At 42.9% G+C, this 19,145-nt stretch overlaps 1 protein-coding gene across 1 annotated transcript in view; it reads right to left on the bottom strand.

Moving 5' to 3' along the window:
* The window catches only part of HYDIN (HYDIN axonemal central pair apparatus protein), a 402,907-nt gene that overhangs the window by 98,317 nt on the left and 285,445 nt on the right, over positions 1-19,145 (bottom strand). The window contains exons 42-45 of the mRNA XM_064273799.1: positions 18,002-18,185; positions 15,201-15,342; positions 13,017-13,179; positions 5,958-6,584 (exon numbers count right to left, since the gene is read on the bottom strand). Of these exons, the coding sequence (XP_064129869.1) occupies positions 5,958-6,584; positions 13,017-13,179; positions 15,201-15,342; positions 18,002-18,185 (1,116 nt within the window). The remainder of the gene's footprint in view (positions 1-5,957; positions 6,585-13,016; positions 13,180-15,200; positions 15,343-18,001; positions 18,186-19,145) is intronic.

The raw sequence follows: 19,145 nt of genomic DNA on the forward strand, positions 1-19,145 counted from the left end.
TGTACCCTACCCTCTCTGGTTCTATGCCCTGCTTTCTAATGCTGCACCTAGTTTCTGATAAACTAAAGCAGGGGTCAGTAAACTCTGGTCTGTGGGCCAAATCTGGCCTGCTTTTTAAAATAGAATTTTACTGGAATATTGCCATTCGTTTACATTTGTTAATGGTTGCTGTTGCCCTATAAAAACAGAGTTGAGTAGTTGCAAATGAGACTGTATGATTTCTAGCTTAAAATATTCTCATTTGAAAAGCTCAAAACAGGGTAACAGCGATGTTATTACATAAAAGAAGACAACATTAGAATAATAAAGAGGGACTAAGAAATGTAATCATACACCTTCCATACGGAGAGGAAGATACGGCGATACAAAGAAGTAAAAGTTAGGTTTAAGTTTAGAAAAATAGGGGTAAATAATAAGGTAACCACAAAGGAGACAAACTATCCTACTCATCAAAATAAAATACAAGAAAAAAATAGAGACTCAGCAGAAACAAAATCAACAACAACAAATATGAGGAAAGGACACTATATAATCTACTCAGCACATAAAATCAAGGCCAAGTCTTCAGACAGGGTTTGGACTGGACTATGGGATAGAAAATCAAGTGGGAAAAAGAAACTGTCAACAACACACAAAAAAAGACATCGAAATGACAGCACTAAATTCGTAACTATCTATAATTACCCTGAATGTAAATGGACTAAATGCACCAATAAAGGGACAGAGAGTGGCAGAATGGATTAAAAAACAAGATCCGTCTATATGCTGCCTTCAAGAGATACACCTTAGACTTAGAGACACAAACAAACTAAAACTCAAAGGATGGAAAAAAATACATCAAGCAAACAACAATCAAAAAAGAGCAGGAGTGGCAATATTAATTTCTGACAAAATAGACTTTAAAGTTAAATCCATGAGAAAGGATAAGGAAGGACACTATATAATGATTAAAGGGACAATACACCAAGAAGATATAACCATATTAAATATTTATGCACCCAATGACAGGGCTGCAAGATATATAAAACAAACTCTGTCAGCATTGAAAAGTGAGATAGACAGCTCCACAATAACAGTAGGAGGCTTCAACGCACCACTTTCGGTGAAGGACAGGACATCCAGAAAGAAGCTCAATAAAGACACGGAAGATCTAAATGCCACAATCAATCAACTTGACCTCGTAGACATATACAGAATACTCCACCTAACAGCAACCAAGTACATTTTCTCACTTTCTTTTCTAGTGCACATGGAACATTCTCTAGAATATACCACATATTAGGTCATAAAGCAAGCCTTAGCAGAATCCAAAACATTGAAATATTACAAAGCATCTTCTCTGACCATAAGGCCATAAAAGTAGAAATCAATAACAGGAAAAGCAGGGAAAAGAAATTAAACACTTGGAAACTGAACAATACCCTGCTCAAAAAAGACTGCATTATAGAAGACATTCAGGATGGAATAAAGAAATTCAGAGAATTGAATGAGAATGAAAACACCTCCTATCAGAACCTTTGGGACACAGCAAAAGCAGTGCTCAGAGGCCAATTTATATCAATAAATGCACACATCCAAAAAGAAGAAAGGGCCAAAATCAAAGAATTATCCCTACAACTTGAAAAAATAGAGAGCAACAAAAGAAACCCACAGGCACCAGAAGAAAACAAATAATAAAAATTAGAGCTGAACTAAATGAAATAGAAAACAGAAAAACAATTGAAAGAATTAACAAGACCAAAAGCTGGTTTTTTGAAAAAATCAACAAAATTGATAAACCACTGGCCAAACTGACAAAAGAAAAACAGAAGAGGAAGCAAATAACCCGAATAAGAAATGAGATGGGCGATATTACAACAGACCCAACTGAAATTAAAAGAATCATATCAGATTATTACGAAAAATTGTACTCTAACAAATTTGAAAACCTAAAGAAATGGATGAATTCCTAGAAATGCACTACCTATCTAAACTAACACAAACACAGGTAGAACAAATAAATAGACCCATAACGAAAGAAGAGATTGAAAAGGTAATCAAAAAACTCCCAACGAAAAAAAGCCCTGGTCCGGACGGCTTCACTGCAGAGTTCTACCAAACTTTCAGAGAAGAGTTAACACCACTACTACTAAAGGTATTTCAGAGCATAGAAAAGGACGGAATACTACCAAACTCATTCTATGAAGCCACCATATCCCTGATACCAAAACCAGGTAAAAAGAAAAGAATATTATAGACCTATATCCCTCATGAATGCAGATGCAAAAATCCTTAACAAAATTCTAGCCAATAGAATTCAACAACATATCCAAAAAATAATTCACCATGACCAAGTGGGATTCATACCACGTATGCAGGGATGGTTCAACATTAGAAAAACAATTAATGTAATCCACCACATAAATAAAACAAAAGACAAGAATCACATGATTTTATCAATTGATGCAGAAAAGGCATTTGACAAAGTTCAACACCCATTCATGATAAAAACTCTCAGCAAAATAGGAATAGAAGGAAAATTCCTCAACATAATAAACGGCATTTATACAACGCCAACAGCCAACATCACCCTAAACGGAGAGAGCCTGAGCATTCCCACTGAGATCGGAAACCAGACAAGGATGCCCTTTATCACCACTCTTGTTCAACATTGTGTTGGAAGTCCTAGCCAGGGCAATTAGGCTAGATAAAGAAATAAAGAGCATCCAGATTGGCAAGGAAGAAGTAAAAGTCTCTCTCTTTGCATATGACATGATCTTATACACAGAAAACCCTAAGGAATCCTCCAGAAAACTACTGAAACTAATAGAAGAGCTCAGCAGAATATCGGGATACAAGATAAACATACAAAAATCAGTTGGATTCCTCTACATCAAGGAAGAGATCATCGAAGAGGAAATTACCAAATCAATGCCATTTACAGTAGCCCCCAAGAAGATAAAATACCTAGGAGTAAATCTTACCAGACATGTAAAAGACTTATACAAAGAAGACTACAGTACACTTCTGCAAGAAACCGAAAGAGACTTACATAACTGGAAGAACATACCTTGCTCGTGGATAGGAAGACATAACATTATAGAAATGTCTATTCTACCAAGAGGGATCTATACGTTTAATGCAATTCTGATCAAAATCTCAACAACATTCTTTAATGAGATGGAGAAACAAATCACGAACTTCATATGGAGGGGAAGGAGGGCCTGCATAAACAAGGCATTACTGGAAAAGAAGAACAAAGTGGGAGGCCTTGCTTTACCTGATTTTAGAACCTATTATACCACCACAGTAGTCAAAAGAGCCTGGTACTGGTACAACAACAGATACATGGACCAATGGAACAAAATTGAGAATCCAGACATAAATCCATCCACAGATGAGCAGTTGATATTTGACAAAGGCCCCAAAACAGTTAAATGGGGAAAAGACAGTCTTTTTAACAAATGGTGCTGGTATAACTGGGTATCTATCTGCAAAAAAATGAAACAAGACCCATACCTCACTCCATGCACAAAAATGAACTCAAAATGGATCAAAGACCTAAATATAAAATTGAAAATGATAAAGATCATGGAAGAAAAAATAGGGACAACGTTAGGAGCCCTAATACATGGCATAAACAGTATACAAAGCATTATTAAGAATATAGAAGAAAAACTAGATAACTGGGAGCTCCTAAAAATCAAACATGTATGCTCATCCAAGACTTCACCAAAAGAGTAAAAAGACTACCCACAGACTGGGAAAAAGATTTTAGCTATGACATTTCTGACCAGCACCTGATCTCTAAAATCTATATGATACTGCAAAAACTCAACTGCAAAAAGACAAACGACCCAATTAAAAAATGGGCAAAAGATATGAATAGACACTTCACTAAAGAAGACATTCAGGTAGCTAATAGATATATGAGGAAAGGTTCACGATCATTGGCCATTAGAGAAATGCAGATCAAAACTACAATGAGATTTCATCCCACTCCAACAAGGCTGGCATTAATCCAAAAAACACAAAATAATAAATGTTGGAGAGGCTGTGGAGAGATTGGAACACTTATACACTGCTGGTGGGAATGTCAAATGGTACAACCACTTTGGAAATCGATTTGGTGCTTCCTTAAAAAGCTAGAAACTGAACTACCGTACGATCCAGCATTCCCACTCCTTGGAATATATCCTAGAGAAATAAGAGCCTTCATATGAACAGATATATGCACACCCATGTTTATTGTAGCACTGTTTACTATAGCAAAAAGATGGAAGCATCCAAGGTGCCCATCAATGGATGAACGGATAAATAAATTATGGTATATTCACACAGTGGAATACTATGCATCGATAAAGAACAGGGATGAATCTGTGAAACATTTCCTAACATGGAGGAACCTGGAAGGCATTATGCTGAGTGAAATTAGTCAGTTGCAAAAGGTCAAATATTGTATAAGGCCATTATTATAAGAACCTGAGAAATAGTTTAAACTGAGAAGAAAACATTCTTATGTGGTTTCAAGAGGTGGGCAGGGAGGCGGGGTGGGAGAGGGGCATTCACTAATTAGATGGTAGATAAGAACTACTTTAGGTGAAGGGAAAGACAGCACACAATACAGGGGAGGTCAGCACAATTGGACTAAACCAAAAGCAAAGAAGTTTCCTGAATAAACTGAATGATTCAAAGGCCAGTATAGCAGGAGCAGGGGTCTCGGGACCATGGTTTCAGGGGACATCTAAGTCAATTGGCATAATAAAATCTATTAAGAAAACATTCTGCATCCCACTTTGAAGAGTGACGTCTGGGGTCCTAAACACTAGCAAGCAGCCATCTAAGATGCATCAATTGGTCTCAACCCACCTGGATTAAAGGAGAATGGAGAACACCAAGAACACAAGGTTATTACGAGCCCAAGAGACAGAAAGGGCCACATGAATCAGAGGTTACATCATCCTGAGACCAGAAGAACTAGATGGTGCCTGGCTACAACTGATGACTGCCCTGACAGGGAACACAACAGAGAACCCCTGAGGGAGCAGGAGAACAGTGGGATGCAGACCCCAAATTCTCATAAAAAGACCAGACTTAATGGTCTGACTGAGACTTGGAGGACCCTGGTGGTCATGGCCCCCAGACCTTCTGTTGGCCCAGGACAGGAACCATTCCCAAAGGCAACTCTTCAGACATGGATTGGAATGGACAATGGGTTGGAGAGGGATGCTGGTGAGGAGTGAGCAACTTGGATCAGGTGGACCCTTGAGACTATGTTGGCATCTGCTGCCTGGAGGGGAGATGAGAGGGTAGAGGGGGTTAGAAGCTGGTGAAATGGACATGAAAAGAGACAGTGGAAGGAGAGAGCGGGCTGTCTCATTAGGGGGAGAGTAATTGGGAGCATGTAGCAAGGTGTATGTCAGTTTTTATGTGAGGGACTGACTTGATTTGTAAAGTACAATAAAAAGTATATATATAAAAAAAATTCTCGTTTGGCCCTTTACATTAAAAGTTTGTCCCTGGACAGAAGGACATAATAATGCTCTCCTTCAAAACACTGCCAAAGGTGATTTTTGGATATGTAATACTTTGTTTATAGGAACAAGAATTTATCTAACGGTTTTTTTTCTGTCACTGTCGGAAAGTCATGGGAAAAGGTTTTAGAGTAGATGAGTATCTTGCTTTATCCCAAAGCACACGGCCTTGCCATCTTGTAGCCCTAGTATTGCCAATATTAAAAATCACATGGACAGATGGCTTCTTATAAGGTTAGACGGAATAATTTAAGTCTGTGGAACTTTCTGTCAAGTAGAAAAGGTTTCCTCTAGTAACTGCTGTCTTATATCTAAGAGGGCATTGAAGAGGAATGGAATTAGAGGCAATGTGGATTTTATGTAGAAAGAAATATTTTTATGATGATAAGCATAGTACCTGCTACCTGATTTGTTACCTGTCCACCCAGGTGAAGAAGTCTGTACCTGATCCCCTTTGGGAAGCCTGTCATTCTCCAGGGCTTGCTTCCAACTTGAGCCTTCGAAGTCTGGAGTCTGGATGTTTATGAATGGCACACCTATGTCCTTCTTCCCCTCGTGGTCCTCGTCCCCTTCTCCCTCTCCCACATCACTGCGCTCCTCCATTGCCCGCAGCTTCTCTAGACGCTCCCTCTCAGCCTTCTCCCGTTCCTGGCGTTCTTTCTCTGCTCGCTCCTTCTCCAAGCGCTCTCTCTCCCGGTCCTTGCGGCCTCTGCGCCCACCTGATGGGACCTGGCGCTGGTCGTCGGGCTCATGAGGCACCTCATCGGTCCCTGTGTGAGGGAGCTGGACTCCTTGCTTCCGGTCCCAATACATGAGGGCGCTTTGGATATCCTTTAAACTCAATTCATAGTTCTTGAACCTGTGGGCCAAGTGCTTGTCAGTGTCCTTCAGGAGGAAGTCTTTTTCACTTTCCTCTTCCTGGATAAGAGAAAACCCAAGGAAATTGACATCTGTCGGTTGGGTCTTTCTTTTCTTGTTTAGTTCTTCCTTCTCAGATACTCCTTGCTCCTTAACAGATATTTTCCTTTCTACTGCCTCCATCTTTATCTCTAGTTTGGAAAGAGTGAGACCCTAGAAGGCAAAACACATAAAACAGTTCTTTAAGGGAAAGAAAATTGAATAGGGAACAGGCATGAGAACATTCTGTTTCATAAGAAGGCCTCTTAGGATTCTAGGAGCCTCTTATGCACGCTAGGGTTGTGCCTAAGAATCATCTTGGGAGCTTTTATCAAAATATCCACCCTGCGGTCCTTCTATTATAAAGCTGGCTGAGGCCAGGCATGTGAATTTTGAAACAGCGACATAGGTGACTGATGTGCACTCCTTGTTGAGAGCCCCATTCTGAAGATAACAGAAAAAGACACAAACACGATCACTTTGGTACCTGCTTTCAGGTGCCTTGGCATCTACCGCAGATGCAATATAGTGGTCCAATTGCAGCTGCACTGACCTAGGTGAGGACTTCCCCTCTCTCTGTCTCACTTGAATTACAGGCGTAGTACTACTAATAACTATCCCAGTGGACTAAAGATGAAATGTGTGAACACATAAAAAGCTTACAACAGGGCCTGCCGCAGAGTAAGGGTTCCATTAGAGTTAAGGCATTATCTTTTCACAGGTCATGTACATAATGGGTGTTGTAGGGAACAAACTGGAGTTTAAAATTGGGCTGTGTTCCAGGCTTTTGTATGTATGTATATATTTAATGAGTGGGACTCAGAGGATGCATGGAGAAGTTAACTTTACTCTTTTTTTTTTTCCTATTACCCCTTTAAACTAGCTTTGTGGGTTCTGATTTTCTCCTCCCCTGGAAGAAATCCTCGGATAGGTGCCATAGCTTTTTGGGTCATTCTTTTTTTTTTTTTTTTTTTTTATAATTTTTTTCGTGCTTTAAGTGTAAGTTTACAAATCAAGTCACTCATATAAAAGCTTATATATACCTTGTTACATACTCCCAATTACTCTCCCCCTAATGAGACAGCCTGCTCTCTCCTTCCACTGTCTCTTTTCATGTCCATTTTGCCAGCTTCTAACCCCCTCTACCCTCCCATTTCCTCTCCGGGCAGGAGATGCTAACATAGTCTCAAGTGTCAGCCTGATCGAAGAAGCTCACTCCTCACCAGCATCCCTCTCCAACCCATTGTCCAGTCCAATCCATGTCTGAAGAGTTGGCTTTGGGAATGGTTCCTGTCCTGGGCCAAGAGAGGGTCTGGGGGCCATGACCACCGGGATCCTTCCAGGCTCAGTCAGACCATTAAGTCTGGTCTTTTTATGAGAATTTGGGGTCTGTGTCCCACTGTTCTCCGGCTTGGGTCATTCTTTGATGACATGAAATTCAGTTCATCCTATTGTTTACATATTGCTAGTATAGCCCGGTGGAATATCGATTGAAATTCTCTCCCTGTAGAAGCTCTTTGCCTCCCTAAGTTCAGGCCTGCTTCAGACCTGGAGGCATGAGCGACGGGGGTGGAACAAGGCTGGTTTTTCCCTTACCTCACTCCACCTTCTCCTACCTTACCTTACCTTCTCTGTCACAGCCTGGAGTGGTAGCTAACATGCTAGTGCTAGCAAGAGTGTCTTATGCATGAGTCTATCACTATACTTCAGCTTGTGGTGGGAAAAGGTTTGGCTCCTACTGTATTGTCCTCAGCTTTTAGAGACACTGCCAAGATACTGAGAGTTCTGTTTGGACATCTGATTCCATGTAGAAGTGGATTTTGCATGGAGAGAGGGGGCTGGTGAGGGGAGGACTTGTATTTGGAAGATTGTGGGTGCCCAATAAAGAACAGCTGAAGGCTGGCAGTAAATTACTAAGACTATAGAAGGTTGCAATAACATGATTAATGAGCTTGAATGCATGGATGCAGAAAGAACATTGTCCCCCAATAATGAGAGAATAAGGAGCCCTAGTGGCACAATAGTTAAGTGCAGCTGTCAACCAAAAGGCTGGCGTTCTAACCTACCCAGTGGCTCTGCAGGAAAAAGACTTGGCAATCTGCTTCTATAAAGATTACAGCCTAGAAAACCCTATGGGGCAGTTCTACTCTGAGACATGCAGTCTCCATGAATCAAAATTGACTCGATGGCACCTAACAACAACACAAATCAGAAAATATGCATACTATTTGAACATATATGGAACATGAGACCATACAGCAAGACTCTACAAATGCTAAAGATCAATAGGACACAGAACATGTTCTCTGAAGATACTACTCTAACATTAGAAATAAAAAAAGACACAAAATGAAGCCATTCATTTGGAAATTATTTAACACAATTTTAAATAATTCATGGGTTAAAAAAGAAACCATAAGGAAATTAGAAAATATTTAAAACTGAACAACAACAAAAACATCTATCAAGACTTGAAGAATATATATAAAATAGTACTTGGAAATATATTTATCTTTAACAATTTTATAACTCTCAATAAATTAGACACGAAGAATGATGGAAAATAAATAAGCATCTAACCTTAAAAAAGAAGTTAGAAAAAGAACAGGAGAATAACGCAAGGGAAGTAGAAGAAAACTTTTAAAAGATAGGAGCAGAAATTAATTAAATGGAAAACAAACATACAATGGAGATGATTCACACGGGCAAAAGTTGTTTCTTCAGAAAGATAATAAACACGACAAATTTCTAGTTAGATTGATCAAGGAAAAAGTAGACAGAAGGTACAAATGAATGACCTATGGAATGATAAAGGGGGCATAACTATTGACATCAACCCAAACCAAAGTCGTTGTTGATTCTGAGTTATAGCGACTCTATAGGACAGAATAGAACTGCTTCACAGGGTTTCCAAGGAGCAGCTGGTGGATTCTAACTGCTAACCTTTTGGTTAGCAGCCGAGCTGTTTACCACTGCACCACTGGGGCTCCAACTACAGGTACAGAAGAAATTAAAAAGATAATAAGAAAATACATGAATTACTTTACACTAATAAATTTGAAAAATGATGAAGAGGACTTTTTTTAAAGGAAAACATGATTGATCAAATTAACTAGGAAGGTAAAAGAAACCCTGAATAGACCAATAATCCTTAAACAGATTGATTGAACAATTTAAAAGATACACCTACAAGGTATATCATACCCATCAGTTTTATAGATAGCGTCTACAAAGACTTTAAAGAATAGATAATCCATCTTATGCAAAATGTTTTATAAAATGAAAAGGCGGAAAAGCTCCCCGACTTATTTTATGAAGCTAATGTAACACTGATACCGAAATGAAACAAGAACAGAGTGAGAAAAAAATCATAAGCCAATTTCATTTACGAACATCGTCGCAAAAATCTTAAACAACATTCACAAACTGAAGCTAGCAATACCTTTAAAACAGACTAAGTCATTATCTAGTAGGATTAACACTTGGAAAGATGCTTAATATTAGAAAAATCTATGGATGTGATTTGCCACTTGATCAAATTAAAGAAGAAAACAAATACAATCATATCATATCAATGGAGGCAGAAAAACTATTTGATATAATTCAACACCCCGAAGTATAAAAAGCTGTACAAAATATTCTAGAAAATACGTCTGTTCAAAGCCATTAAAGAGCCATAAAGGCAGTAATAAGTGCCTACAGGTAGTTGGGAGAGGAACAAAACACAGAGAAGTGAGCCTAGAATTTCGGGCTGTTTTTCCCTCAAGGCATTTGTAGCTGAAAGTGTGGCTGAGAAGCTGAGAAGAGCTTTTGACAGACTCATGTGCTGAGGTCCAAAAATTGGGCTTTAGTTCTGCCAAGGAAAGAAGGCCCAGGTAAATCTTCTGGGATTTGATTTAGGACCCTGAAAGGCTGCATTCTAGGAGTAAGGTGAAGCAGAAATAGTCTAGCCTTCCCAAGACTTCAAATGACCTCCATCCCTGATTAAATTAAGACTTCTCGTGCTCTTTGCCTAGCTATCTGCCAGAATCAAACACTGATTCTCTTTGGAGGGAGATAACAACATCTAGAGTCTCAAATTATCTCTATAGTTTTTCCTGTGCAGAAAGGAGCCAGAGGAGTGGCTGGGAAAGGAAGAAAGACTGTCAGAAAGGGTGGGGTCATGACTCCGAGAAAGAAGATAATTCAAATGAGGGCACAGTAAGCATCCACAACTTCCAGAGAAGGAAATTCAGCAAGTCAAGGAGAGAGCTGTGTATGTTGGATCTGGAAGTGGAGAGGTTGGATCTTTGACTTAACGGAGTGGTAGAGACAAAAGCCAGGTTAGAAAAGGTGGAGGCATGAATGGGAGGTGAGCAAATGAGCCTGCAAGTGAAGACAACCCTGTGAAGGAGAGGAAAGAAATAAGGTGGTAATCAGAGGGTCCCAGGGTTAAGGGAGACTTTTTCTTTAAAAGAGGGTGATACTTGAGCATGAGAACGTCCTGAAGACAAGTGGCCTGTGGGAAGAGAGACTGAAGCCCAAGCAGAGAGAGAAATAGATGTTCAGATGGCCCAAGAGATAGACCAGACCTGATGAGAAAGCAAGGAAGTCCACTGAGATTTGTTCTCTCCAGTCCTTCCCTTTCACTTTGGCACCCTCCTGGAATTCCCTTTCACTTCCTGAGAATATATCCAGTCCCAGCATTTTTTCTTGAACTAGAGTTTTTTCAGACCAGGCAACTGCATTCATCCCAAGAAGAATTTTAAGTGGTCCCCTATGGAATCTGATTGACTGTACTTTGTGCTAAGGTTAAATGGTACACAAGCTTGTGGCCCAGAGGGATGGTGTTGATGTGGTCCTTCCCTGTTCCCAAGGTCAACCAAGCACACATGAAGGTATTTGCCTATATCCTGTAGTGGCGACTTGGATGAGTACTCAAGTCACAGCAACTTGAGTTGTGAGTAAAACAGGGGAAACCCACAAGCCTGTGCTTAAAAGTTCCAACAGATTCCTGCTGGAGACTCCAGTGATGAAGTTAGTGGGCATAATTTGGGGTTAACTGTGCTCCAAACATCCTTTTTTAAATGATGAAAGGTTTTTCTTTTTAAAGCAAATTTGGGAAGATAACTTCTGCATAGATTATTCTCAACTTTTCTCAAATAAACTGACTTTGTTAACTACAAAAAGAGTGCTGAAACACAGTTGCTCAAATTCTCAGCCCTGGCTTCATGCACAAAATCATTCAGTCCTTGTAACTGTCTCGTGGGTACCCTTTTTTGACCTCAGCCTGAGATGCCTCATGCTTCCCACGGGTCAGTGACATCAAAGCTTTGGTGATCCTGGCACTTGTGGCCTGCTGGAGTCCCAATCTCTGCTGCCATCAACAGCTCTCACCAGGCCACACCCCTGCTGACCTTTACCTTTCCATGCCAGAAAAGGCCAGCAGAGGTCACTGCCCACGACCACCAGGTTGTTATGTGTGGGGGCTGTTCCTAGGCTCTCAGTCTGAACTCCAGGCCTGCCAGTTTCTTGTGCTTGTTTTGAATCCCAAAGCTGTACTCAGTTCTGTATGCTTAGACCCTGATCTTTCTTGAGCTCTACCTGATTAAGACACTGGACACTGATGCCTCTGCTCTCAGGTCTACCTAGCTATGGTCCCTGTCTCTCGCTCACCTACTCAGACCAGTCTGCACCTTGTCTGAGAGTCTAGCTTTGGCTTCATCCTCAGAACTCACGGTGCTGAGACACTTTCTATCTATAGTAGCTAGCCGCACCTCTCAGCCGCAATCACCATCGGGGCCACTGCACTAGCCATTCTGCTCTTCCTGCTTCACCGCTGGTAAAGAAGTTTGCTAAACTTGGCAAACTAAAAGACTGCTGGTACTCTTCTGCAAGGATAAGATTATGCCAGTACGTCTTCTTGACTGTTGCAAGGATTTTGCTCTTGGTTAAACACAGAGGCTTTACTGTTTTGCTGGAGGCAGATCTTTAATACTAGCCTGTTCAGCACCAGGAGTCTCTGTGTAGTGCAAATGGTTAATGCTCTCAGCTACTAATCAAAAGGTTGGCAGTTCAAGTTGGCCAGAGGTACCTCAGAAGAAAGGCCTGGTGATCAACTTCTGAAAAAATCATCCATTGAAAACCCTACAGAGCACAATTCCTCTCTGACACACATCAGGTTGCCATGAGTTGGAAGTGATTTGAGGACAACTGGTTTACTCATTTATTTAGCACCACTCAGGGGCCTGCATGGAGCAGTGGACAGAGTAAGGCTCTGCACTGAGACATAACCAGGTGAGGTCCTGGAACTGTGATGTCATCTCTCTGAAACTCAGAGGGGGAAGAATACGCCTACCTCACAAGGTAGCTGGGATGCTGAAATGAAGTAAGTATGTCAGGATTGGCACAGCACTTAGCTTACAGTAAGTGTTCAACAGATGTCGGCTCCTTTCTTCCTATCTTCTGCTCCCCCACAAAACCCAAACACTATTAGGTCAATTTTCTGGAGGGGAAACACGCTGGACTGACTAGCTGGTTACAATATATGACCCCTCTGCTTCTGCTTCCTGGGGTTGTGCATATGTGTGTGGGTGGGGGGAAGGGGAGGGTAAGTAAGGCTGTTACCTGCCGGCTTGTAGACTGAGGTTTCTTTGGCGGGGGTTCCTCCTTCATCGGGCCCTGCTTGGGTTTTTTAATCTTCCGTTTCAGCTCATCTTCTTCCCTCTGACGCTCAAGCTCCTGCTGCAGCTTCTTTTCTTGCATCTCTTTTGCTAGTCTCTCCAGCTCCCTTCATCAAACCAGGAAAGAAAACGAGTTCAGAGACCTTCCTGCCTGAGCCCCTTCCCTGCCCCAGTTTGCCAGGCAGAGGGACACTGGGCAGAGCTGTGTTAGGTATAAAAAGCAAGCAAGAAAGAGTGAAAGATGGACAGATAAGATAGAAATAAAGAAGGAAGGGAGGAAGAATGAGTGAATGAATTAAGGAAAGGAAAGAAGGGAGAATGAATGAATGAATTCAGGAAAGGAAAGAAGGGAGAATGAACAAATGAATTAAGAAAAGGCAAGAAGGAAGGAAAGAAAGAAGGAGGGAAACATAACCATCTTCAAATGGTCATTCAACAAAACCCTGAGCAACTGAAAGTCAACTAGGAAGAATTCTCAATTAATCTGTGTTTCTATTCCAATCTCCTTTCATAAGAGAGAGAGGCAAGGGTTGAACATAAGCTTGACGTTAGCACTCTTTAAAAGCAACTTTGAAGATTGTTCTGGAGTTAGTATAGATAAGCCCAGCCTGCTACCTCATCACATCTGACGTGCAGATGAAAAGACATGCTGCTTTCAACAGCAGTCCATGCTGTGGCCAGCTTGGAGCCACAGTGCTGGTTCTGCACACCCACTCGTCCATTCTCTCTCTTTCCCCTCCTGCTGTGGGTCCAGCTGTGTCTACCCCTGCTGCTAACGTCTGAGCAGGCACCATAGCCAGGGTGCTAAGTACGGATGAGTGTGGAGGTGACAGTATTTCTGAACACACATCCATTCCCAGTAACCCCCAGTTGTCCCTGGTTGCCCCACTCCCTGAAGCCCACTACCCACACCGTTACCTTGGGGGAGGGGATGCAAGTAAGTCATTGTTCTGCTTTGAGGTTCAAATTTGCACTTTCTAAGTCCACGGGTGGATCTGAAAGTACCCGTTGCCATCAACTCATAGTGACCCTATAGGACAGAGTAGAACTACCCCATAGGGTTTCCGAGGAGCGGCTGGTGGATTCAAACTGCTGACCTTTTGGTTAGCAGCCGAGTTCTTAGTCATTGTGCCACCAGGGCTCTACCTGAAAGCAACACCTTGGAAAGAAAAAACAGTGTTCCCTTTGAAGTCCCAAAGCCGGGGTTCTCATGCCAAGACTGTGCCTGGAGGACTGTGGATCCTGTGTTTACAACGGACGGAGGAGGAAGACATGCTGCAGGGGCAGGGAGGATGGAGAAGCCTTTTCGGGGTCAATATGATGAGTCAGGAGGTGGAGGAGAGAAGAGAAGGAGGTTAAGTTGTAGTTGAAAATCTTGGCCCTGCCCCCTCCAATGGCTGAAACCCTAGGGACAGGAAAAGGCAATAGACCCCTCCCCCCAACAAATGTATCTCACTTGACATAGCCTGGGATAGCACCCCAAGGGGATCTAGCTGCTTCTGCGTGGTCCCTGCTGAGGGTCATAGAAGATAGCTGAAGTACTGGCCTGTGAGCCTACCCAGGGTCCCAGGTGAACTGCCTAGGCCGAGGACCAAATGCGAGAGGAAGACAGACCCAGGGAAATGGCAATATCACCAAAGGCCAAGATGGGGCTGGAAAGGGGAGAGGCATCTAAGCTCTAGGGAGCAGCCACTGTGCCTGTGCTGAGAGTGGACCCTGGGTCGCCAGCTGTGGACAGAATGTAGTGAGGCAGTGAGGACAGCAGCTGCTGAGCCACACCTGGGGTGCAGCTGTCAGGGGGAGCACAGGGGGGCCCTCTTCCCACTGCTGCCATTACATTACATGAGCTCCCCTCTGGCTCCAAATGCCTCCCAGAGAGAAGGGAGGAAAGGGGCTGGGAGAAGCCCTGAACAGCTGCAGCAACCAGACCAGGGCCCTGGATGGACAAGGTCTGTTTCCTGCTCTCTGCAGGCCATCTTCCTACAGTTACTGGTGCCCTCCTGGTAGATGGTGCAGACCTGAGAATGCCCTATGCCAGCCCTGGTCTCCAGAGGGGCACGATGCCCTACACAAGTTCCTTGAGGTGGGCTGGGGGGGACCCCTGCTCAGCCAGACCCTTGGTTCAGACCTCTTCTTCCTCTCCCGGAGAGCTCGCTGAACCTCTCTATCAAACAAGATCTTCTCCTCTTCTGTCAAGGCATCATATTCTTCCTCGTCCATATTCTGGAGCCGTTCCTTCTCTTTCAGAAAAGCTTCCCGGAGTTTGCTCTCTGGGGAGGAACAGAAACGGGAAGGCGAGAAGTCACTGCCACCTTTGGCAGTGAGTCTCCACTGGCTTAGCGCTTTCTCCAGCTGGGCGGGCTGCAGAAGGCCTGTGACACTGAGAGGCGGCTGATATCCCTAATTCCCAGTGGGATTTCCTTCATTTGTGCAGTTCCAAATTCAGGCTCCACCTGTGGTAGGCTGAATAAGGGACCCTGAAGATGTCATGTCCTAATGCATGGAACCTGGGAATATGTTACCTTACAAGGCAAAAGGTATTTCTTGGATATAATTGTTAAGAATCTTAAAATGGGGAGATTATGCTGGATTATCTGAGTGAGCTTAATAACCAAAACCAAAAAACCAAGCCCAGTGCCGTCGAGCGGATTCCAACTCATAGTGACCCTATAGGACAGAGTAGAACTGCCCCACAGAGCTTCCAAGGAGCGTCTGGCAGATTTGAACTGCCAACCCTTTGGTTAGCAGCCACAGCACTTAACCACCAGGGTTTCCGAGTGAGCCTAATATAACCACAAAAGTCAGAAAAAGAGATAAGAAGATGGAAGCAAAGGTCAGAGGGGTGGGAGGAAGAGGCTACAAGCCAAGGCATATGGGTGGCCTCTAGAAGCTGGAAAAGGCAAGGGGAACAGATTCTCCCTTAGAACTTCTGGAAGGAACGCAGCCGTGCCGACACCTTGATTTTAGTACCTCTGACTTCCAGAAGGAGACCCTGGTGGCCTAGTGGTTAAGTGCTACGGCTGCTAACCAAGAGGTCAGCAGTTCAAATCCACCAGACGCTCCTCAGAAACTCTATGGGGCAGTTCTACTCTGTTCTATAGGTTCGCTATGAGTTGGAATCGACTCGACGGCAGTGGGAGTGGGTTTTGGACTTCCAGAACTGAAAGATAATAAATCCGTGTTGTTTTAAATGATCAAGTTTATGGTAATAGTGATAGGAAATATGATACACCATACATCGAGTTTACCTATGAGCATATGCCATCAAAGTGCTCATATAAGCACTCAAAGATCTATTTGGAGAGCAAGGAGAGCCCTCTCCATGCTTCGTGGATTCCAGGCCCAGGCAGGTGGTTCACAATCAGGTTTACAGTTCACCAGCATAACATTCTTACCTTACATCCTAGTAGGTGTGAGGTTTGCATCCAGGAACCTGCATTTGAGTTTTTCTCTGCTGCTTACTAAGGGATAATATCCCAGAAAAAACCTAGTGCCGTTGAGTCGATTCCGACTCATAGCAACCCTATAGGACAGAGTAGAACTGCCCCATAGAGTTTCCAAGGAGCCCCTGGCGGATTCAAACTGCCAACCTATGGTTAGCAGCCATAGCACTTAACCACTATGCCACCAGGGTTTCCTAGGGATAATATCAGATAAGAATAATACCTCCTCTCTCCTAGGGCTGTTGTGAGGCCTAAACAAATGCTGATGTAAAGCACTTAGTACAGTGCCTAAAAGATTCATACACGTTCAATAGACATTAGATTTTAATATAATAATAATGTTATTGCACTTTGGCTTAGGACTTTTTAAAATGTAGATAATTCAGGGAGAGGAGCCTACAATTCAACAGTGAGAAATGTTATCCAAAGATAATTGAGAAAACGAAAAGTGATCATTTCTTTCAAGTTGATCATTATGGGAAAATAAACTTTCTTTAAAGACAGGATGCTGGAGGCAGTAATACTGCAGTGGGGTGCCTGGACATTGCGAAAAAGCATTATGGTTTGTGTAGATTGTGCCAGAAGAGAAAGGTAAGCCCAAGTGAGGACAGCGGTGGTGTGGCCAGAGTGGAAGCAGGGCCCTGCCTTTCAGTGACAGTGTTACTAGCAGGTGCACCCCCTCTCTGGCAGGGGCTAAGATTTGCTGAGTGTGCTTCTAACTAAATTGGAAACTTAAGCCAACATTACTTTGTGTATCTCTTTTTCAATCACTGAAATGTTTTTCCAGGCTACTGGTGTAATGAAATAGAGAGCATAGATATTAAGAGTTACACAGACCTGGCTCCCTTGCTAATTTTCTGTGTGACCTTACACACCTTTTTTGATATCTCTGAGCCCTATTTTCCTTATCTATAAAATGGGGACAATAATCTCCACAAGGTTATTGTGAGGATTTAATGACTCAAGCATGTAAAAAAAAATGCCTAGTACAATGCCTGGTGTATAGTAGACTCTCATAAGATATAGACATTGTTTTTGTACAAATTATCAGTGTCTCTAGTTTTATAGAAAATATACTATTGGCTTAGACAAAACCTACAAGAAGATCAGTCACCTGAGTTAGTATGGGACTTATGATCTGTTCTCCTGGGGTCGGTAATTACAGGTGAGGCAACAGGGGGTACAGTGTACCATTAGGAGAAAGAGGAATGCCTTTGTTTTCAGAAGAGTAGGGTTCATTCCTTCATGATGTAACCTTTCAACAGGTTACTTAGATCTCAGTTTCCTCAGGTGCCATGGAGAAGTACGAGTCCTGGCCACCTCACAGGGCACTGGTGAGGCACCAGTGAGATGGCAAATGTGAAAATTTCATCTAAGCCCAGTGGATCATCATGTCAAGGAGCCATTTTGAAAGCTTAAGGCTCTGTTCAAAGGAGAGACCTGTGAGGGTTTGAGGAGGACAGTCAAGGAAGGTATGGGGTCTTGCCTTCTTGCTCCTTTTTAGCTTTCTCCTGGGCCTTCATAGCTGCATAATCCTGAGCCATGTTGATAACGTAGATGTGCTCCCGGTTGCCAATGGCCTTCAACAGGCAGAGGAGAGCGGCAGTCCCGTTGCGAGCAAAGAGCGTCTCAAGACCATCAAACACTACCCCTCGGTAGCAGTCACTCAGCTGAAACCAGAGATGGCAAAGAGAGTTACCATGGCCACAAAATCATCTGTTCTCTATGGAGAAGGTTGTTTTTCTGTTGGTGCTTCTACTGGTGCTTCAATGGGTTCTACAGACCCACTGGGCGTCAATGAAAACACCATTAACTGCCCTTTGCCTGCTGAAGGTACAGGGAAAGAAGATACAAAGGAAAGATGTCCCCCGGCACAGAAAAATGGGCAAAAAGAGGAGCAGTAGCAGGATAGGCCATTTGAATTTTTCTTTGTTTTTTAATAATTTTTATTGTGGTTTAAGTGAAAGTTTACAAATCAAGTCAGTCTCTCACGTAAAAACTTACATACACCTTACTACATACTCCCAATTACTCTCCCCCTAATGAGACAGCCTGCTCCCTCCCTCCACTCTCTCTTTTCCTGTCCATTTCACCAGCTTCTAACCCCCTCTACCCTCTCATCTCCCCTCCAGGCAGGAGATGCCAACACAGTCTCAAGTGTCCACCTGATCCAAGTAGCTCACTCCTCACCAGCATCCCTCTCCAACCCATTGTCCAGTCCAATCCATGTCTGAAGACTTGGCTTCGGGAATGGTTCCTGTCCTGGGCCAACAGAAGGTCTGGGGGCCATGACCACTGGGGTCCTTCCAGTCTCAGTCAGACCATTAAGTCTGGTCTTGTGAGAATTTGGGGTCTGCATCCCACTGCTCTCCTGCTCCCTCAGGAGTTCTCTGTTGTGTTCCCTGTCAGGGCAGTCACTGGTTGTAGCCGGGCACCATCTAGTTCTTCTGGTCTCAAGATGATGTAGTCTCTGGTTCATGTGGCCCTTTCTGTCTCTTGGGCTCATAATCACTTTGTGTCCTTGGTGTTCTTCATTCTGCTTTGATCCAGGTGGGTTGAGACCAATTGATGCATCTTAGATGGCTGCTTGCTAGTGTTTAATACCCCAGACACCACTCTTCAAAGTGGGA

The sequence above is a fragment of the Loxodonta africana genome, chromosome 21 (genome assembly GCF_030014295.1).
Source record: "Loxodonta africana isolate mLoxAfr1 chromosome 21, mLoxAfr1.hap2, whole genome shotgun sequence".
NCBI lineage: Eukaryota > Metazoa > Chordata > Mammalia > Proboscidea > Elephantidae > Loxodonta > Loxodonta africana.